This window comes from Lissotriton vulgaris, chromosome 3_1, assembly GCF_964263255.1.
Source record: "Lissotriton vulgaris chromosome 3_1, aLisVul1.2, whole genome shotgun sequence".
In the NCBI taxonomy this organism is placed as follows: Eukaryota; Metazoa; Chordata; class Amphibia; order Caudata; family Salamandridae; genus Lissotriton; species Lissotriton vulgaris.
The window spans coordinates 1,109,875,232-1,109,897,982 of NC_141689.1; the positions used below are offsets into that span (position 1 = coordinate 1,109,875,232).

A 22,751-nucleotide genomic window follows, 5' to 3' on the forward strand; every position below is an offset into this window, starting at 1 on the left:
CCCGGTTTGAGAAAAGGCACAGGCTCCAATGCACTGTCTGAGCTGCAAACAAGGCTATTCAGACCAATCCTGGTGCTGCTCTCTGATGAGAGCAGCATCTGGATTGGGTGTGGAGTCTGTGCCCTGAGGGCCCATCCCCTTCCGGCCCAACGGCAAAGAGAGGAGCAGTGAGGCGGCCTCAGCAGGAGCGGATCGGCAGGTCATTTTTCTTTTATATTATTTCAACCCCCCCTCTCACCAAATCCCTGTCCTCCCTGTGCAGCCGCCCTACCACCTGATATAGGCGGCGGCTGCCACTGCATTAAACTGTACTCTTCTTGGTGGACACATCTGATCTGTTTACGTTATGCATGATCAGTTACTGATACCTCTTACATAGTTGTTTTTTATTCATATATATATGATATGATTTTTAATGTGTGTCAGTGTCGGCCTTTGCATACCATTGTTTACATCTTGTGTAGACCCTGCATGTGGTCCTGTAATATTGTCTTGTTTTGGACAAAAATATTACAGGGACAGAAATGCACAGGAAGGGAGAATCAGGGAAATATGAGGAAGCGTTCATATGCTAGTTAAGTTTCAGACATTCATTTATGTTTGGATACCAGTGCTCCATGTAGAGGTGTTGGGTCCAAAATATGAATTCAGCGCTGGCTACTCAGTGTCAGACTTCAGTTACCATTGACCTGTCGATCTCAATGTTGCTACAGGAATGATGTGAAAGCACAGTCTCCTTCTCCATCAACAATCTCACACACACCCATGACTGTTCTCTACACTGAGTTTAATGGAGGAACAAGGATAGCAATTTGAGAGAAGGTTCACAGGAGAAATCTTCGATTTGTAGTTACATAGATTGTTTCATCATGTGGAGGTTGTCTCAGATGTACTGCAGTCTCTCATGAGTGACAGTTTTTGTACACTAAACAGAGCACTGTTTCATCAACTTAATATACATAAAGATTTTTCAGTTACATGGATTTCACATGAATGGTAAGATTCAACTGGAAAAGAAACATTCATTCTCTTTAGTGAGTGATGAACAATGGTAAACAATCAACATATCAATGAAACATTACCTTAACCTTCCTAGAAGAATCCTCATGAGAATGGTCTTGTTCCGATATCTTAAATCCGTTATTAATTCTACACAACTTGAGTCGTCGATCACAAACAAAGGTTCACAAATTATCTGCATATGCATACTACACTGTGGAGGCCCAAAACAGTTGTTGTAGTACCAAATTGAAGGCCTGACAGAATACTGGTTCGTTGGTGTACAGAACAGTACAGGGCCCAACCAGATCCCACAATTCAGACATGTAATATCTAACTCTCACTAGCTATTACTAAACTGAAGACTGCGCTGGTCGAAGCCAAATAATTCCAAATATCAAGGGAGGTCTTTGAGGTGACGCTACAGGAGGAATTTCAGGAAGCGTCACAAACAGACAACTTATGGGAAGATGATCTTATAATAACAGAATACACAGCATTGTATCTTACTTCTATAATAATACCATCAACAGGAATAGAATGTGCATGGCGTGCAGATAGTGGAAAGTAGAGAGCTATAGGATAAATTAGTTATTAAGCTGAAGAAATTAAAAAACAGTCAAGTGGATGTGGTAAAGGGTGTGGTTTCGGGGAAATCTGAGAAAACCATTTGCCCTTAAAGGACTGGGAAGAATTTTTGGACCTTAGTTAAGAAGTAGACGGGATTATATGCGTCCATGCTAGTGGTTTGCTATTGATAATACCTTGCCCTAGAGCAAATTTCCGTCCAACATTCCTCCTCATTTGATTTCATGGACATTCAGGGCTTAATTACGATGTCGGTTGGTAAGCCTCTGACCGCCCTTTAGAGGCTTAACGACCGACATGGTAGGTTTACATTCCGACCGTGAATTACAATGTTGCCGGTAGTGTGTAAACCGCCAGGTCAATCTGACTCGCTTCTGACAGGCTCAAGGAGTCACTCAGTCAGAAACAGCTCATAATCACTTGGGACGGCGTTTCCGCCATCAGGATTATGATGTCGGTTTCCGACAGCCTTTCCATGTCGGCCTTTGCGACATGGAAAGGCTGTTGAAAAACGAATTTGGGGTACCTTTGAATGAACTAAACAGCATTTCTAAAGCGCGTAGCTACCGGAAGGCATCCCAGAGCTGAGACAGTTCATAGAGGCAGAAGGAAACACCTAGGGGAAAAACCACGTCTTTAGCTGTTTGTAGAAGGCCGAATGGTTGTGTTCCTTCCGCAAGGGCAGAGGGAGCGGATTCCACAGTCTGGCTGCATTATAAGAAAAAAGCCGCCTGCCACTTCCGTCCTTTTTGATCCTGGGAACAACTGCTAGAGAAAGCTCGTCTGAATGCAATTGCCTATTGGCCTGATAGGGCTGCAGCAAGGCGAGATTAATTGGGAGGACCATTCCCGCCAAGCAACCTGTGAGCAAAGCGGATTCTCTCCTGAATAGGAAGTCAATGGAGGGACTGCAAAGCGGGCCTTGCAGAGTGACGAGACAGGATCCCCATGAGCGTTCTTGCTGCACAGTTCTGAACTATTTGAAGTTTTACAATAGCTGAACTTGGCGTGGCTAAATATATGGCATTTCCATAGTCAATCCGAGACAAAACAAGTGCCTGAATCATCAGCTTTCTAGCCCAAAAGGGAAGTAGAGGGAGCACTTTACGGAGCATCCTAAGGATGCCGTAACAAAAGGCTGCAACCTTTCTGGGCTGAACTTTGAAACTGAGGTCCTGGTCCAGCCAGACTCCTAGACTCTTTATCTCTGTCTTCGGGCCCATACAAACTGACCACATAGTGCTTGCTTTAAAATTGATATGATCTCCAAGAACCATAAGCTCAGTCTTGTCGCCATTCAATTTCAAATGTGACAGGTTCATCCAATTGGCGACTTCCTTGAGGCAAGGGTGAAGGCCCATGGACACCTGGTCGGGATGAATAAGTGCCACAACCAATTGAGTGTCATCAGCATAGGTAAGTATGTGAACCCGTAAAGGAAGCACAATGTCCGCCAGCTGAGCCATGTAAGCATTAAAAAGAGTGGGACTCAAGGACGCTCCCTGAGGAACTCCACAATGAAGAGGCAGAACTTTTGAGATAGCCTCACCCTCAAACACCTGGAAAGATCTTTCCTCCAAGATGAACTGCAGTCACAACAGGGCTGTACAGGTTACCTCCAGACCTCTAAGTCAGTGAACCAAGATTTGGTGGCTAACCGTATCGAAAGCTGTGCCTAAGTGTAAGTGAATCACAGCAGAAGATCCTCCTGCATCAAGGATCTTTCTGGATTCCTCGACTACTGATAGTAATGCAGTTTCATACCTTGGCGAGGTCGAAAGCCATTTTGAGAGGAGTGGAGGAGTTTATGAGATTCCAGGTAAGTAGAGAGTGAGAGGTTTAACATATTTCTTTGCAATCTTGCTGATCCCTGGAAGAAGCGAGATAGGACAGTAGTTGCTCGAGGAGTCCGGGTCCAAATTAGGTTTCTTCAGGAGAGATTTTACTATAGCCCTTTTCCACTGGGAAGGGACTATACCCCTGGAGAGCGAAGCATTAATCATGTCAATAATGATTGGAACAACTATATGAGCTACCTGCTTCAGAATATTTGGAGGAGCCAGATCACATGGCGATCCGCTCTTAACCAATGTTGAAATAGCCTGGAATGATTTCTGGTTAATAGGGGGGGAAGACCTCTAAGGAGTGTCCCCGATCAGTCAGACCGATATCTTCCCGATGGAGATTAAGGTAATTATCAACAGAGGGGAAGGAGGAGTATGTGGATTGGATTTTATGATAAAAATAGTCTGCAGGTTCATTGCATCAACGGCCTTATACATCCGGAATGTGAGGGGGGATTTAAGTAGTTTTTTCGCAATGCGAAAGGTTTCCCGTGGAGGGTTGAAGACCATGGAAATCCGCTCCTCATAATAAGAGGCCTGAGCCCTTTTAATTTATGCCTTATAGGTTATGACTGCCTTCCTATAGTTCAATTTCTTACTGGGGGAGGGAGAAGTCTTTCCTCCATGCTCTTTTGAATTTTTTACAATTCTGTTTTTTTAACTCCTGCAGTTTGGAAGAATACCAGGCCGTCTTATTAGGCCCTCCTTTCATCTGAATCAGCTTTTTCGGAAGGACCTGGTCGAGGGTTCCCTCTATCCAGCTGTTAAAACTGTCATTGGCGACAGCCGGATTGATATTCGGGGATGGCTTTGACCTTTTCAGTTCCCAGACCCACTTGTCTAAAGGGAGTTTAGTCCAAAGACGGGACAAAACTCACGTAGGTCGCGTAAGGGGAGTCGTATTCATAGGGATCCATGAGAATGGGATCAAAGGGTGGTCAGACCAGGGTAGGGGAATATGCTCTTTCCCAGATATATCCTGCCGATTAGAAAATATAGGGTCATGGAGGTGTCCTTTAAAATGCGTTGCGAACAGGACCTTCTGAGAGAGCTGATATGCAGCAAGATCCTTTGACAGTTCGGTTGTGGCTAGGAAGGTAGGGTCGTCGAAAATGCAGATTAAAATCTCATAGCAGAGTAAGATTTGCCGCAGTGCTGGGAAGGTTTGCAGCTGCTTCCAATAGTGATTTGCAAAATTGGCCATTGGGTCCGGGCGGGCGGTAGATAAGAATACCTGAAAGGGAAAGAGTGGAAGTGAACCCGATTAAAAAATGTAGATTCTCGCAGTCTTCTACTAAACTGCCGAACATGTGGCAGGTGAGGTTATGCTTATAAATGATGGCGATAATGCCGCCCTTGCCTGGCGGTCTTTCCAGTCTCTGAATTAGATTTCCCGGGAGAATCTTTTATGAGAAGGGAGATCTCCACAGTGTGCCGGCAGAGACCTGCAATTTAGTAGCAGCGTATTATATACTTTCTGAGCGGGAGGGGGGTGAGAAGAGGGGCAAAAACTTGAAAGAACAATAACAACAGCCTTGGGTAGACTCACCGAGGGAGATGGAATGGGGACAATTTCCTCCTAGAGTTCCATTTAGCTGTCTCAACTGCTCAGCAGTATAACAAAGATTATTTTGGGAAAATGATGCAGGGGGTCTGGCCCCTGGTCCCAGCCAGGCGCAGTTAGGCTTGCCTTTGGCACGTCCGCTCTGCTCGTCCACAGCGCGTTTTCACTGCGCGGTCGCGTCATCTGACGTTTAAGAAGCTGGAAACAAAGCAGGGGTTCAGCCACTAGAGCGCTGACCAGGAACAATGCCTGCTCAAGCGTGTGCATATGATGCAGTAGAAATCACAAATTCTCCCCCAGAGCTTTAAACACAGCTCTCCCGACACAATAAATCACTTTTAGCAGGACCCCATCACTCCGTGTCCTACGGTTGTGGGCATGCCCCTGAAAATCCTTGCACTGTGTTGCAGGCACCATGAGGTGTCTGCCACACGGTGCAGGGATTTACGCAAACTCCCATTTCTCAATGGGGGCTTGTGCTGCAGGTGGTTTCCGCCCATCGCACAAGCTCCCATAGAGAAATAGAAATTTGCAACCGCACCGTGTGGAAACTCCGACCAACATCATAATGAGGCCACAAGTGCCTTATACAGCAGAAAGGATACATGCCTGGCTATGTGGACATTCCTTTATAAAGTGAACAGCAAAACAAGAAAAAAAGTGAACATCTGGAAACAACTGTATTTACCTGTAAAAGAATACATGTGAAGAGCAGGGGAAAGAGGGAGGTGTTCTTTGGAGTAGCTTTTTTATCTATATTATATAAAGGGAGAAGCGACCCAGACCTGTTGGTGATTTTGTCCAAACGATGTAGGTTGTGGTTCGTAACCAAATGAATAGGGCCTTGAAAGAGATAAGAAAGTACTGAGCAGTCACCTTTGTGGTAGGACAGGGTTTATTCATTTTTAGGTCTCGCTTTGGCGAAAGCGCGCTCTCGCAGCGAGGACTATAGCTGCCGGCTCAGCCGACAACGAGGGGAGACAAGAGCTGGCCACGCGCCCAGCATCGTCAATGGGAGAGGGAGAGACGCGCATGGGATTGGGTCGCGCGCCTGAGTCAGTGTCGGAGCTGCTGATGTGCACGCTCACGGCGACGTCTCTGCCGCGCGCCAAAGCCCCATGCGCGCGTGGCCAGCTCTTGTTTAAACTTGTTTCAGAAAGGGATTCCACTCTGGGCAGGCGGGGTAGGCGAGCCGTTCAGCAGCTTGCTTATTCAGTGTAAGAGGCACGCATGCATTCACCGGCATTCCAAGGTCCATGTGTGCTGTCCCGCAGTCCAGCATCTGCGAGAGGGTGGGGTTACACCCGAGTGTGTCTGGGGACTTCAGTGAGCTGTCTGAGATGGGGGCAAGCGCAGCATCCAGTATACAGATTATACACTGGCAAGTACGCTGGTAGTGCGAGGGTTGAGGGGGTGTAAGAGACAGGCGGAGGTCTAACCAGAGAGTGAAGCCGGAGCCCTGCCGAACCTCGCTGCCACCACAGCGCGGCTGTCTTTGTTTCTTCACTCTGCAGCAGGCGCTAGGTTGGAACAGTGCGGCCATTGTTTTGTGTGAACGGTGTGCGCTGGTGTTTGTTATCACAACTGAGTCAACTGTCTGAGGCTGGCATTGTTTTGTTCAGTTTTTGCTGCTTGTTATTTCATGCGACTAATTTTATGTTACCTCTGCAGCGAAGGAGGCATTTCAAGTAACAGATAAATCCAAGACGGATCCGAAATCCTTCCTCTCTCTAGGAATCTTATGTATTTTTTTCAAACCGCTATTTTTTTAAGTGGTTTCCTTCTTCGATGAACTTGAGTTTTTTTGTTTTTTTTGCTTTCCACGTTGATAATTGCACCTGGGAATGCGCGAGACTGTGACGCCTGCGACTCGTGCAGCTGTTTGTCTTCTGTGGATTCCAATGCCCAGACCGTGTCAACAAGTGTAAAACTGACCAAATAATGAAAAAATACTATCAGCTAATGCGTCCCATTATGCTGCACAATATCAGTATCTCTGACTACAATGCTAAAGGTTTACTAGTGCAATGGTTTCAAATAACTTTTTATTTGGGTAACCTTTACTTTTGGTTACCTGGGATAAATCATTTTTCTTTCTTTTGATGGGGTTTCTATATATCATGGACCTCTTGAGGTCACACCATTGAAGGAAATGTAGATGGTACCACTATGCACTTTTAGTTTGCAGGTGCCACATAATACAGGCTGTGAGCACAGAGTTGCATACAAATAATTTGATTGACATAATTTGAAAGATTCAAGCCTCGGCGATGTGTCTTGACTTGGCAAACAACGCACAACTGGAAGGTTTCTCACACGTTTTACTTAATTCTACAACATAGTACAACTGATCAGAGACATGTAGGAATTGCCTTGAATTGTGCAGGCTAACAGACCTCCTGTAGAGCTGTGCTTATAAACTGTGTTTATTGCGCATATTAAATCAAATATACCACATGGAGAATGCAAACAAAAGCCACGTTCACATCTGGTTCCGGCAAAATAAACAGTCCCTGAAGCGCTGGCTTGAAAGCACTATTTTTAGCTGCCACGTCTGTTTGAGTATGTACCTTTTCTTCCTGGAAATGTGCTGGTATTTCCATTAGGTTATTGTTAATTGGGCATCCAGTAGGCATAATATGCCATTAGCATGGCAGCGCATAGGCTTTTAGTAACCTGGGGTGTCACTTTCTGAATGTTTCCATTGCAGAAAGGGTTGACACCGAGGGTGTCAAAACCGGGACCTGTCCTGCGCTGACACGCGCGTCGCGCAATGCTGGGAGGGCACCAGAAACCATGACAGAGGGGCGGGCAATAACATACTGGTAACATAGACATAGGCCCCGCACCAGTGCTATGGAGGAGACTGGTACGATCACAGGCATAGAGGGGGCCAAGCCTGGTACGAAGCTGAGGAGAGGGGTATCTATGTAGCGGTGGAAGAGCGGGCCGGGCGGACCAGGCTTTGAATTGAGTGGGCTGGGGTCATCCCGGACCCTGTGATGACTGTGAACACGCCACGCAGCACCATCAGCCCAGAGCTTGACAACTGGACTGGCCCCCAAGGAGGCTGGTCTGAAACTGCAGGCATTTGGACTCCTTGGGGCACATCAAGAATCCGGAGAAAATTACAAGTGTGCAAATTACCAAAGCAAAAGTATAACAGCTGTGAGCCCGTGCCTGAGGTGCATCATCAGAGCTGAGTGAATAATAACAGATGTGAGCCAGTGCCTGAGGTGCATCATCAGAGCTGTGTGAATAATAACTGCGTCAGCCCCGTGCGTGAGGTGCATCATCAGAGCTGTGTGAATATTAACAGCATTGAGCCCGTGCTTGAGGTGCATCACCAGAGCTGTGTGAATATTAACAGCTGTGAGCCCTGTGCGTGAGGTGCATCATCAGAGCTGTGTGAATAATAACAGCTGTGAGCAACAGCATACTCTTGCACACACTCTCACTGCTCACCAATGCTAAAAATTGTATGCAACGCATTGTCATACACAATGCCAATAACTCAAACTTTAATGCTGCGAGACCTATTGCATTGTAAATGCTTGTTATATTTATTTCTGAGATTTTAACAGAATGGGTCACATTGTTATCAAGAACGGAGAGCTTTGCATTGAATTAAACATATGTAAATAGACATTTCTAACCAATATGCATGCTGGACTATAGTAAGTTAAAGTTCAAATAAATGCTGAACAGATACATAGGTACATTGCATGTGCATCCATCTACATAGCTGTAAGGTAGCAATAATGCATGTGGAGCCGGTTAGGGGCAGAAAATGTTTTTTAGGGTGCTATTTTAAAGTCATGATGATTTGTACAGAGAAAAGAAACATCTCAATATTCTGGGTATGTAAAAGCGAGCTCAAGTTGAGAGGTAGCTTTCCTACTCAAATAAATATGTATCAAAAAATGAACACTACATAACCCAGGCTCTACCTATTCAGCTAATTACATCACTGGTGTCTAGCAAAACCATCTTTAAAACAAGAAACCAGACAAGTGGACTCCATTTTTCTTTGGACATATCTACAGGAAGTACCATCACTGCATTTCCCAGCATCCACCTTTTCAGGAAGTGACATCAGTGGCTTCCTGTCAAACCATCTTTAAAAGAAGAACCCAGACAAGAGAACTCAATTCCCCATCATCCATCTCCATAGTAAATTGTATGGCTGCATTTCCCAGCATCCACAACTTTAGGAAGTGACATCCCTTCCTACCTTTGATCTTCTTCGTGCAACTTCTCAGGGCATCCCACGTCTTGGAATCCCCGCTAAGGATGAACACAGACAAGGGCATAGCCTCTTAGACCCGTGAAGAGCGGACATATAAGGCATTTCCTGTGTGGGTCAGATAGGACCAGGAAAGGCCTCTGGCCAGAACCCGTTTCACTATTGTAAACACCAAGATAAGATATAAGCCTGTGCCTCACTTAGTGTTCTACATGGATGGGCTGGTAACAGCAGTCTCTATTGAAGGAAGTGATCCTGTTCCTACCAGAAAGGAACTTGATAACTGTAGTTCCAGCCCTTTTAATTGCATCTGAATGATGGAACAACCTGAGTCGTGTCCTTCCAGATGCCACAGTGACCATAGTCACTTAAGGGCATCTTACACACCATTGCTCTTCTAACGTAGGGCCTGAAAAATATGATCAGTTCACCACCATCCTGATGTAACTTCAATGCCATCGCTTGCTGGCCTGAAACATCCACAAAACCATCTGAACAGTTTACAAAATCATCACAGTTCACATCCACGCCTATCTGGCTGACAAGCTCGCCATCTCTGGAAGCACTTGTCACTCCTGCAGCCATGACACCAGAATGGAGACAAAAAACACATAAAACATAAATACAAGGCAACAGGCTTTTTGCATCTATGCACCCAGGGTTTGGAATAATATCCCAGTATCCATCAGGGCTGCTTCAGACCTGCTCCAAGACAGGAAAGAGTTGATAACTCAGCTCTTTAAAGAACACTATAGTACAATGCATTATCAGTCCACAGACCACCTATCTCTTCTATCGCTTGTTGACTGCAACCCTGTCTTTCACCATATTGCATACAAAATGTTTTTAAATTGTAACAGGTGTAAACAAAGCTGTGCTCCACAAATAGGCAGCATCCACCGAGAGTTCCCTCTGAAGAGAAATCTCGTGCAGGATTGTAGACTCGGTGTCCTGATGGTTTCAAGATGAAAGAAGGATACTTAATATACTTAGTTATCCAACAGGAGCTAAATAAACCGCCGGGGCATTTCCAAGTTGATTGTTTGGTTTTCCACGTGTGTAGGAGACGCTGTAACTTAGCAGGGCAATGCTATCAGGAACAGACAAGCTGGCGTCTAGGTAACTACGTCCAAGCCACACAAAAACGCCAGTCTCTTCAAAAAGGTTTTAAATGCGCGCATTTAAAACCCCAGCCTCAGTCATGCACCTTTTCAAATGTTAAGAGCCCGCACTGCACTCCATCCCTCAGGTATCCAGGAAGGCATGTTGCAATTGCAAGAGAGTGTTAACTCTTCACATGAATTCCTCTAAATTGTGATCCAGCTGTTCGAAGTTTCTTTACCTTCCCCTCCCATGTAGGACCTGGGAAGATACGTGGTGAACAGTAGCAATGCGCGGGTGCCAGACAGTGCCTGTACACAATTCAGGTCCCAGTTCCCTCCTACTTCTCAGCTAACCGTGTACGTCGTGCAGGAATCCGTGGGATGGGTGTGGGCAGGGCACCGCCGCCCTGGAGAGAGCTGGGCGTTCTTCTGGGCTCTTGGACGCGCCCGGGGTGTCAGGCGCGGGCTACTTACCACCAGAAGACAGTAAAAGCCGTCGGGCGCCGCACGTGACCGCGGCGAGAGTTTATCTGCCGTGGGCTCCGCAGCAGGAGGCAGAGACTGCAGGAGGCGCCAGACAGAGGTGAGCTGAGGTGCCCCGCGCAGGGCACACCTGCTGCTGCTGCTACTGCATCTGGAGGCAGGCACCTGACATCCCAAGTGTGGAGTGGGAGGGAAGGCGAGACTAAAGACTCAGAGGATAGGGAACGAAGAAACCTAAAACTGAAGGATGCAGGGGAAGAGGAAGGGGGAGGAAATAAAGAAGGGAACGAGATAGGATAAATAAGAAAGAGGGAATGATTTAGGAAATAATAAAAAAATGGGGAACCTAAAATTTAAGAAAGCAGGGAAAGGAAGGGGAAATGATGTAACGAATTATAGGAATAGAAGGAAATAATTCAAATCTGTTTTGAGGAAGAGGAGGAAGGATTGAGGGAAGAAAGTAAAAATGAATGAATAGCGTTAAAGAAACAAAAACAAAAATCAAAGAAATACAAGGAAAGAGATAAATAAGAAAGGAAGACACAACACGACAAAGATGACTGAGGGAAATAGGTATCGAATAAAACAAGAGGAAAGTAGAAAAATAATATTGTATGAAAATCGGAAACAAAAAAGAAAAGAGGGAGGAAGTATAAAAATGCTAGGAAGGGAGATTCGCGCGAAAAAGAGTGCGAAAACGGGGGGTTGAAAAGAAAACATCTCCAGGGAGTATACCAAGTGGCAAGAAACCGCAATCTATAATATTAAAGCAAAACAATATACACAGAAAATAGGAGGTGCGGGAAAACAACAGAATCTATCTATATAAGGGAAACAAGCAGTGGCACATAAAGAACAAGAACAATTGAAAACCTTAATTTTATTAAAATAAAAGTAGTCAATGGATGTAGATGAAAGAAAACTAGAAACGTTATAGCTCAAAAAACTAGAAACCACAAAAGGGAGAGAAATAAAGGAGGGTGGACAAAGAAAAGCTCGAACAAGAAAAGATGAACTGAAATCGGGTAACAATGAACAAAAAAAACACAACGTACACTTGCTGAGGTGTACGTCAAAGATGAAACAAGCAAACAGAAACACCAGAAGCAAAAGTAGGAGTTAAAATGGGGACCGAAGCATGCGTTCTTCCAATATAAATAATAAACAATAAAACACAGGGTGGTGCTGTCAAATAGGTATGTGAGCACAGGCAAACAAGTGGCAATTTAGCGATTGCCAGTGAGACGGCACGCCCGAGGCGAGTGGCCTGATTTCCTTTGGAATCCTTTTATCGACTATTGTGCAGACGTCGCAACTTAACTAACGCCCCTTATCTTCTTTTCCTTGTCTTTCGCAGTGTCCCTGAGGCACATCCGGCATCGGGGAAGCACCAAGCTTGTCCCGGACTCCACAGCTGCCCCGACCACAGGCGCCCGAGTGTGGCCTAAGGCCAAAACCTGTTTGTTTTGACTTTTGCAGTGGGGAGTTCGCCAGGACTCCGCGGCTTTTCCGTGTTAGTGTGTTTGTTGTCCTGCGACTGGGAAGGAGCTCGCTGCCCCCCATGGCTGGAAGGCTGCCCTTGCACCGGTGGGTGCTGCTGGCCGCGGGGCTGAGCGTGGCGTGGGGCCAGGGCGCGGGCGGCAGCGCGCAGGCGCCGGAGGAGCTCTTCGTGCAGGACTCGCTGCAGCTCTACGGGCAGCAGGGGGCGCTGTCCGCGGCCAGACTCAGCACACTGTTGGACACCCTGGGCACCCGGCGGGCGGCCAATGCGCAACACCATCTGCACTTCAATGAGGTAAGGTGAACCGGGCAGGGAGGAGGGGCGGGTAAATCAACTGTTTAAATAGCATGCCTTGTTCTTCGGGTAGAGTTCGCGCTATATAAAAACGCATAAATAAATAAATAACAAATAAAGAAACATACAAAGAAACAAGGAGGAATCAACACTGCCACATCTTCAGAATAACCAATAGTGGTGAAATGAGGAGCTTCTTAAAAGTACATGTCGCGTTAAAAAGTAAACGTATGATGAAGTCTATGTAATGTCACACGTAATTGTGGTGAAGCTGTTTAATGCTGTTTCTTTAATAAAAATAAGTTAAAAAAAAGTAAACGTAAATGACAGCGAAATGTGAAAGTAAAGAGAACTTTAAAGAAACGAAGAACTTGTATGGAATTCTGAACACCCAGAGCATTTTAATTTACTTAGTTCCCGTTTGCTCGGCGCTACGGACATATTGCCCCCCTTTGCGCATATTCCAGCAACGCATCGCTTTTAAGGCGGACAAGTGCCACACATATTATTTTAATAGAAAACGCATTTATTTGTCTAGTAGCATAGCAAGTATGCCGTGGGCCCTGGTGGTCCCAGCAAGGACAATGACCCATTTGACAGCTGTTTAAATTGTGAAATACAGAAATTTACATTGTTCAATTGGCCCATCAGGGCTCTAGGGGCCCGGCGCCAATGCACCTGATGCACCAAATAGTAGCTACCCCCCAGTATTTGCCCATTATGTTTTCAGAGCGCGAGGGACGCTGACGTGGCTTTGGCGCACGTGCTTTCTTGTCAGCCACAGGCGTTTAAGGCAGAGCTTTTAAATAGCCACAGGGGGTGTAATCCTGGAAAGTAGCCGTGGAGTTTACCCTCATTCATTTATTAAAACGGCGACAGATCTATCCAGGCATGATTACGGAACAGAGGTAGTGCTATATAGTAGCCAACCACCCCCCACACCTATGTAAATTACACAGTTAACACAAATATGTTTCTGTCGTTTCCATACACACACATTTGACCCAAAATTTTACAGGGCACATTGATAATTCGAGCATATCACACTAAAGGACTTTCAGTTGGAAGTGCCGAGAACTGATGCTTACTTACTTGAGCATAGTTATTGAGGAATTTACATGTTGATGCTGCTATGTTTTCTTTTCCCTGTTGTGAAACTTTGAAGTCAGTGCCCCTCTACCCTAGGGGTTTCTTTAAAGTGCAGTTGAAAGATCAGAAGTCTTCGGTGGTTGACATGGAGACAACGCAGCAGGGGATTTGGAATTTCCCAGGTGTGTGGGGTCTGGCTTGTGCTGCACAGTGTGAACAAATAGCTGGCATCCGGCATTTGAACACAGATTAAGACTCTTGGCCCGCGGCAAGTGATGCCAACAATCCTGTTGCTGCGCTGGTTCTTACTTGACATTTGTACAGTGCACCGTGAACACTTGTATGACCTCGTAGAGCTAAGCCACTTCCAGTTGGTTGCAGAGGGAAGAATGCATTGTGGGTGGATGTTTGTGTGTGCGCGCTTTCAGAGTGATCTCTGAGGAAAATGTTCAGTGTCATGCTTGGGTTTCGGGGGTTCTCCAGGCATGCATATGTTAGAAGCGTGTGATGGAAGAGTAGCACATTTCTATCTCAGCTGAAGTGTTAATACAAGATTTCTGTCACTAAGGCCATGTGTGTGTGTGTGTGTGTGTGTGCGCACACGCGCCTAAAGAGTGATCTCTGAGGAAAGTGTTCAGTGTCATGCTTGGGTTTCGGGTTCTGAAGCGTGTGATGGAGAGTTGCACATTTCTATCTCAGCTGACGTGTTATTACAAGATTTACGTCCCTAAGGCCATGTGTGTGTGTGTGTGTGCGCCTACAGAGTGATCTCTCAGGAAAGTGTTCAGTGTCATGCTTGGGTTTCGGGGTTCTCCATGCATGCATATGTTAGAAGCGTGTGCTGGAAGAGTAGCACATTTCTATCTCAGCTGAAGTATTATTACAAGATTTCAGCCCTTAAGGCCATGTGTTTGTGTGTGTGCGCGCACGCGCGCCTACAGAGTGATCTCTAAGGAAAGTGTTCAGTGTCATGCTTGGGTTTCGGGGTACTGAACCTAGGCATGCATATGTTAGAAGCATGTGATGGAGAGTTACACATTTCTATCTCAGCTGAAGTGTTAATACAAGATTTCTGTCCCTAAGGCCATGTGTGTGTATGTGTGTGTGCACGCGCTCCTACAGAGTGATCTCTGAGGAAAGTGTTCAGTGTCATGCTTGGGTTTCGGGGTTCTGAACCGAGGCATGCAAATTGTTAGAAGCGTGTGATGGAAGAGTAGCACATTTCTATCTCAGCTGACGTGTTATTACAAGATTTACGTCCCTAAGGCCATGTGTGTGTGTGCGTGCGCCTACAGAGTGATCTCTGTGGAAAGTGTTCAGTGTCATGCTTGGGTTTCGGGGTTCTCCAGGCATGCATATGTTAGAGGCGTGTGATGGAAGAGTAGCACATTTCTATCTCAGCTGAAGTATTATTACAAGATTTCGGCCCCTAAGGCCATGTGTTTGTGTGTGTGCGCACGCGCGCCTACAGAGTGATCTCTGAGGAAAGTGTTCAGGGTCATGCTTGGGTTTTGGGGTACTGAACATAGGCATGCAAATGTTAGAAGCATGTGATGGAGAGTTGCCCATTTCTATCTCAGCTGAATTGTTAATACAAGATTTCTGTCCCTAAGGCCATGTGTGTGTGTATGTGTTTGTGCACGCGCTCCTACATAGTGATCTCTGACGAAAGTGTTCAGTGTCATGCTTGGGTTTCGGGGTACTGAACCTAGGCATGCATATGTTAGAAGCATGTGATGGAGAGTTGCACATTTCTGTCTCAGCTGAAGTGTTAATACAAGATTTCTGTCCCTAGGCCATGTGTGTGTGTGTATGTGTGTGTGCACGCGCTCCTACAGAGTGATCTCTGAGGAAAGTGTTCAGTGTCATGCTTGGTTTTTGGGGTTCTGAACGCAGGCATGCATATGTTAGAAGCGTGTGATGGAAGAGTAGCACATTTCTATCTCAACTGAAGTCTTATTACAAGATTTCTGTCACTAAGGCCATGTGTGTGTGTGCGCACCTACAGAGTGATCTCTGAGGAAAGTGTTCAGTGTCATGCTTGGGTTTCGGGGTTCTCCAGGCATGCATATGTTAGAAGCGTGTGATGGAAGAGTAGCACATTTCTATCTCAGCTGATGTGTTTTTACAAGATTTCTATCCCTAAGGCCATGTTGTTTTCTGCTATCCTTGACACGTGGACTCGACTAGGCAGCCCGCTGTGGGTGATGACCTTTATTTCATATATGTCTAATTTCTTGCTTATGTAATAAAGAGGATAAGTCTAGGACACAGGCTAGGTGCAGATGCTCATGGTGAAGATACTCACCACAAAGGTAATTTGTTGAATGCTGCTCAACAGTTTGGCAAATATTGTAGTCTGAGCTGTGATAACCTGAGTTCACGGTGGCAGCGAGACGCCGGTATAGTAGTACTCACATAACTTTAGGCAAAAACATTACATATTTGCTGTGGCGTTTGAGACTTTGTTGAGTTAGATACAAGTGTTAGGTGGTAGGGTTTCAAATATCAAATCATCTGCCAATCTTCAGGGTTGTGTGGTCACATGAGAATTCCACTGATGAACAAGGAAGTGCTACAGGGTGGTTGACAGATGTTGCGGTCAAAGTGGTTTTTGTATTGTGAAGAAAGGATGTCGTGGCGGAGGCATGCACAGTATTAGTAAGGCCATTTGGGAAAAATCTGTTGCTGGTCTATGATGCCATGGGGATTGTTTGAGTCAAAGGCTAATACAAACAATGTTTGGATGTTTTCTGCCGAAACACTGACACAAGTAAAGGCTGGGGTTTGGATCACAATCACAGCCTGATGTAATGGTTTAGCAAAGAATCAGAACTGGGATCTAGTGAGTCAAAGATGGAGATAAGTATCCATACCTAAGAGTGATAATGAGATGTTTAATGAGATATTGCAGGAGTTTGCGAGAAGTACTCCTGACTTAATCATACAATTAAGCAGTAAGCCAGTAGTAAGTCACAGCAGAATCTTAGTGAATTGGTCCCAGTAACGACACCGTTGCACACGTACAATCTTCCAAAGCTGTGCATTATGGCTTCTGATTGATTACATTAGAGTTAAGGAGCAGTGGTTTATTATTGGTTGAGGCCTAAGGCAAACATTTTAATTTCTCATATTTTTAAAGGTTTAGATTATTGTCTCCAAAAACGTATGGAACATTGCCTGTGAGATTCTTTGTGATTGGCCCGTTGAGTTGATTTGTGGGGGTCAGTGTTTAGATAATGGGATTCTGTAGGTAAGATGCACTGTTGCACCTGAGAAAATCGTAGAATGGAGAAAAGGTAAACGAAGTTTTGTGTTAAATGGTGGCTGTTCTTTACTGTGGGCTTGTTGGGTGGCTCTAACATTCAGTGGTGCTGAACTGCACTGATCCAGTGTAGTGTGTGGTGTTAACAAATGTATTATCTGAGCTGTATAAGTGAGGGTTAGGCGGGACATTTTTCCAGAGGAGGACAACCTTTTCCTCACAGGAATATCACATGTAACATAGTTATATTACTTTCCTCCCCTGGGCTGCCAAGCTAGGTACGAGTGCGCTATGTCTGGGGCATAGTGATTAGTCAAAACAAAGGCTTATCAGGGCACCGACAACACACAGAGCAGTGAAATTGGCACAAGGTGGTTGGTTCCATGTTGGGTTAGCTTTCTCTTTGTTCGATGGTCTTCTCAGAGGGTGGAGGGCCTGCTGTAAGGCTGTATGGATCAGCTAGAGGTAACCAATTCTAAAATTAGCAGTTTGGGGCTCCAGTCTGGTGCTTTGCTTCACAGGGCATGGTGGGGACAGTTTAACTCTCCAATCCCCATTGAATCACAACTCCTTTGTTGTCTGTAAAATCCAGCACTCAGCAGCGTGTTGTAGTTAAGTGAATATATTGTTCTAAACTTTCATGACCATTTGTTGTGTATATATCAAGTTAAGTTCAAAAAGACTTTATTAGTCAAAATGCAAGGTATCAATTAACAATATACGTAAAATTGAGGAATAAATGAAAGGAGGGGAGGGGAGAACAAAAGCAATCAGAGAAAAAATAATACAACAAATTCAATAACATGAGTAAATCATGGGCAATAAATATGACATAGAAACTACAGTGGACATATAAGCAGTCAAGGAAAAATGTTAAAATAACAACTGGTAATGAAAGCAAAAGGAAATGCAAAGGGTATTCAGGGTGGCTTAGGAACTTCTTGTTGGGAGGGTCTTGGGCAAAAGGAGCGGAGAGCACAGATATCTAAATACAACGTAATAGGGAGCCATAATTCTGCACGTTTCGTGGCCATGCTAAGGGGGAATTTGTATATATCAAGTTAGAGGATGGGTATTGCATAAAGTCTGCACCATATCGTTTTTCCTAGGATTCATGAACATTTATTGACTTAATTACAAACATAATGAAAGTAAACTTTGCAGTTTAATGGGTGTACATATAATTTAATGTTAAACCAGCTCTATTAAAAATACAAACGTGTATTTTTCCTAAAAGGCAAACAAAAGTAGCTAATTTTCATGACAAAAGGAAGTAGATTTTCTACTTACCAGTTATGTTCTTTATTAGATACGCATCTTAAAATATCTTACGAGCCATCAGTTAAGTAGGTCAGCATAAGAGTATGTGTTCCAAAGTACCAGAATCTAAGCTTCAATATAAATATGCACTTTGATCTTTTGGCAGTCCCTTGAAAATTCCTAGAAAGTATGATATAATAAACAATCTACGTCAAGTTTATAGCTGTTTTTCCGATCTTGAGATTGCCAACTTCAGCTACGCGCCCACCTACATTTGGAGCTAAACCTATTTTTAAAAAGAATGTAGCTTCCTACATGAGAAAGAAGATGTATTTTAATATTTCCTCAATAACCTCTTACAACATATCAGCATCAAATCATTCTTGTGTTTCTCTATGTATACAAGTGAAGGGCTCATTTCTATCCCGAGAACACTTGATGGCTACACTTGCTCTCAACCTAGCTGTCTTAAAGACAGCTGGGTTAAGAGGTTAATAGTGCGCATATCTGGTTGGCCATCGCAAGATGGCGGGCTAAAAAGACCTACGCACTGTGAAAAACGACAGCTTTCTTCCCACTGCTCCTTGCTGCTGTCACTCAGCGGGCCCTGCCCCATTCTGGAGCTCGGTTCCGGACTGGACGATGAAAATTAAAATGGTAATGAATTGCCATTTTATTTGTAATCTCGGGGGCTTTGAGGGGCGCTTAAGTGAGGCAACGCTCCTCTGCTCCAATGGAGGAGCTGCTCCTGCTCCCTAGGTGTGGAGCAAGGACCTCAGAGGAGAGGCATTGTTAAAACTGGTACAGCATTGGCAGGAAGTGTGGACCAGACACGTAGTCGTATCTGTTTTATCAAACACGTGGTTTAGACAATTTTTTTAGCTGCCATACCAAGAAGTACTGATTAAAGTTCCACTGCCTCTTAAACCTTGAACGTAAACATGCATATTTACACAATGAGATGCATTGGGATATCAAAGTAGAGGTTTGTCTATACATTGTGAGGAACAGGTCCCTCAATTCCCCCATTAGTGCGAATCTGGGTGTTTCTCAAAAATGGATTCGGTCCAAACTATGGAAACATGCAGAAACCAAAGAAAAGAAAGTGTCAATAGGTGACTAACATTCTTAACTACATGACACTGAGCTAGTGAAAGCGGCCACACCAACTGGATTACACATCCTCAACTAAACAAATCACCCTGCATAAAAATGCACAGTTACTGACAGTGCATAAATAATAACTGAATAATAGATGGCCAACATTACATATTATCCCCTTTCCTCACATGCCGTGATAACTGTACATTCTTTTAAATACAGGTTGAATATTTTCGTTGTGGATATATATTTCAAATATATGTGAAAGTTTTCACTGTACCAGTGTATTCTAAAACTTGCATTTAATCTGAAACATTTTGATACTTATTCCACGGGATGTTTTCTTTTTATTGTTCTTTGGAATACATTTGACTTTGATATAAATCCACATGAACGTTACATTTTATTCTCTGAGCAACTGTTAATGATTCAGTGAGATATGTGGTACACAGAGGCGTAGAAAGCCCATTCACTGGCCTCTTATATATATAATCTGTGTTGATGAGGCATTTATTGAAGTTGAATTTTATGAAAATAAAAAGTAGGATGTCTTATTGCACACAAAAAATATCTCAGCTCTCCAGCCACATTTTGACATCAGTTCATATCACTGCAGAATGTACACCCTATTACGTGCAATCGTTTTTCTTCTATGTGCCATTGTAAGTAGACGTAAAACAGGTGATGGTGCACAGTTTTTTTTAATAATCTTTATTTTTATATAGCATTAAGAACACAATGGGTGCACATTGTCCGGCATGCGGGCAGCGAGAGACCTATCACAGCAGTTTGCACAATGGAAAAAAAAGACAACAGAGCAGTACATTTCCAATCATACATAGTTTCAAAACTAGAGGCCTTGGGATGGTTCCCTCAGGGGATTCCCTATTGAGCCTGTCCCGACTCACTGCTGGCCAACTCTGAGCCATTCTATTCGCTCTCAGCCCCGTCTGATGGAGATGGCGCACAGTTACCGTTGTCTATTATGATCTCCTTTTCTAAGCCCAAAATCCAGCAATAAGTAATAGTTACAGCACAACAGTTAAAACCATGAGCTATAGCATCAGCCTGAGTCACTATATGTATGCCTGGGATAAAAGACTAATAGGTGAGCTATATTAAGTCTAAATCTAAGCAGATAAAAACGCCGATGGTGACGTGGTAAAGACTAAAGGTAGGGCTCCATACGATGCAGCTGCCAGGGTTTTTTTGGGAATCTCAGATAAGTAGGGCGCTCTACCTAGTATGTACGTTGAGAGTGTCTCAATGGTTAGGTGAAGGTATGGTGCGTAAGAGTGAACGGGAAAAGCCCTTAATCGTTCAATTGGAAAGTCTGCAAGGACACTCACAGTACACAAAGACAGCAATACTCTCGCTGGTAGCCCTGAAGAGTCGTTGTGATTCATTCCCACACGATGAAACACGTGTCGGCTGGTTGTGGACCCAATTAAACAACCCACGTTAAGAATATATCCGAAAAACTGCATCTGTCTACTTTTTGGCCACATATGTTTTATGTTTACCATTACATGACTACCAGTGTTATACCTTGTGTTTGTGTGCGAGAGTATTGCTGTCTTAGGGCTCCATACGATCTCTTGTTACTAGCAATTGATAGTCAGCTATGCTTTTTTTACTAAGACCTTGAAGTTCTCTTCTCTGTCCCTGCACGGAGAGAAATTCGGCTTTTAGACGTTTTTTGAGTAAAAAGGTAATATTGCGTTGTCTATGAAAGTATTCCGGCCTCCCAAGCACGGTAAATTGTTCCTTAATATACCTCAGCCACAGAATGCGATGAACATAATCAAACTGTAAGCAGTTAGTGATTACATCCTGACTCAGGAGAGTTTTTTCCTTGGACAAGATAGAGTGCCACAGCATAAGTGGTGCTAACTTAACACGGTGTTCTATGTACGGTAGGCCGAGTTCTGCATGAGAAGCGTAAGCAGACACATTAGTGGGAACAGATAATAATCTCCCTCAAAAACGGATTCTCACTGGTCTGCAGGTGCGAAGTGTTGGTGTACCCCCATATTCCTGCACTATAAATACAGACAGAACAATGTGCCTTATTGATATTAACCATTACACCCAGGGGCTTGGAGCCTAACTTCCCCGTAAATCTAATGGTTATGTCTGTCGTTTTGTCAAACTGGGCTTTTCTAATCTTCATAAACTGAGTCCAGGTACATTTACAGTCAAAAGGTACCACCAGGTACGCAAAGGATGGAACACATAACAGTTTAGCTCCATTAATAAAATTGGAATTTCAGGTTCTTCTGAGCACTTCCACAGTGTGTGACTTAGTAATGGTATTCAGACGTTGGGTGGACCTACGGTTACTGCGCTTCTTAGTACATTAACAATTTGAGGTGCCCCGAAATCAACGTTATCGCAGAAAAGATTAATTTATAACCCATCCAGACCAGGGGCCATATTTCTTGCACTGCGATTTATTGCAGATCTACCCTCCTCAAAGGTAATCAGTGCGAGCCCCAGGGTGTCTCATTGATGATTGTCCACCATAAGATCAAGATGACTGTCTGGAGCAGTGCTAATTGTCATAGACTTTGGAGAAGTACTCCACCCACTTAAATTGAGGGATATTGACATCCAGAGTTGTAATGTGGCTTTCCCCCCAAAAAAAATTTACATTTATCGTTTTTCAAAAGAGGTCGTTGTCATTCTTTGTGCTAGCCACATGAAGCTGTTCCCATGCATCCTGCCTTATAGCTTACTTCCTTTTACTTAAAGTCTGTTTATAGTTCCATCTACATAAGTTCACTTCCCCTAGCTCCCTGGGCAATCACTTGAGGACAAGAATAAGATTTCTATGCGCTTGTGGAAAGTCCCCATCAAACCACTTCTGAGTGGGAGGGTCCCTACCGGTATTCACAGACATTAGCAGTTCAGATACAGTACTGCAGATCTCATTCCATTCCTTCAGAATACACAACTGAGCTATTTCAGCTTCCTAGCACACCATCAACTGTTTCACTTTTTCGGCTACAACGTCGGCTAGGAGGTGCTTTAGGTCCACCGTTATCCATTTACGACTCATACCCCCATTATGGTTGGCCTCAATTGGTAAAATAGAAAATGCTGGAGAGGATTGTACATTACCCACAGTCAGAGAAAAAGCAATAGGATTATGGTCACTCACAATTATCAATAATCGTGAAGTCAGCAACCTTATATCTATACTACTATGAAAAGACAATAAATCAATTACGCTGCCAAAGCCTTTGCCAGTGACTATAATTTGTTTGCGTATTGGGGCAGCAGTGAAATCAAGTGAAAGTAAAAGAAAATGTTTTCTTATCATTGCATTGAGTGTCACCACAAGTGCTGTGCTGAAAGTGGAAATAATCCCCATTATCACATCCCAGTGCACCCCAGACAGAGGTTCTAGAA

At 44.3% G+C, this 22,751-nt stretch overlaps 1 protein-coding gene across 1 annotated transcript in view; it reads left to right on the plus strand.

Annotated features, from left to right (window-relative positions):
* The first annotated feature begins 10,756 nt into the window (after positions 1-10,756).
* SLC39A8 (solute carrier family 39 member 8) overlaps positions 10,757-22,751 on the plus strand; it is a 234,795-nt gene continuing 222,800 nt past the window's right edge. Inside the window, exons 1-2 of the mRNA XM_086961583.1 lie at positions 10,757-10,927; positions 12,185-12,622. Coding sequence (XP_086817709.1) covers positions 12,389-12,622 — 234 coding nt within the window. The 5' untranslated portion in view covers positions 10,757-10,927; positions 12,185-12,388. The remainder of the gene's footprint in view (positions 10,928-12,184; positions 12,623-22,751) is intronic.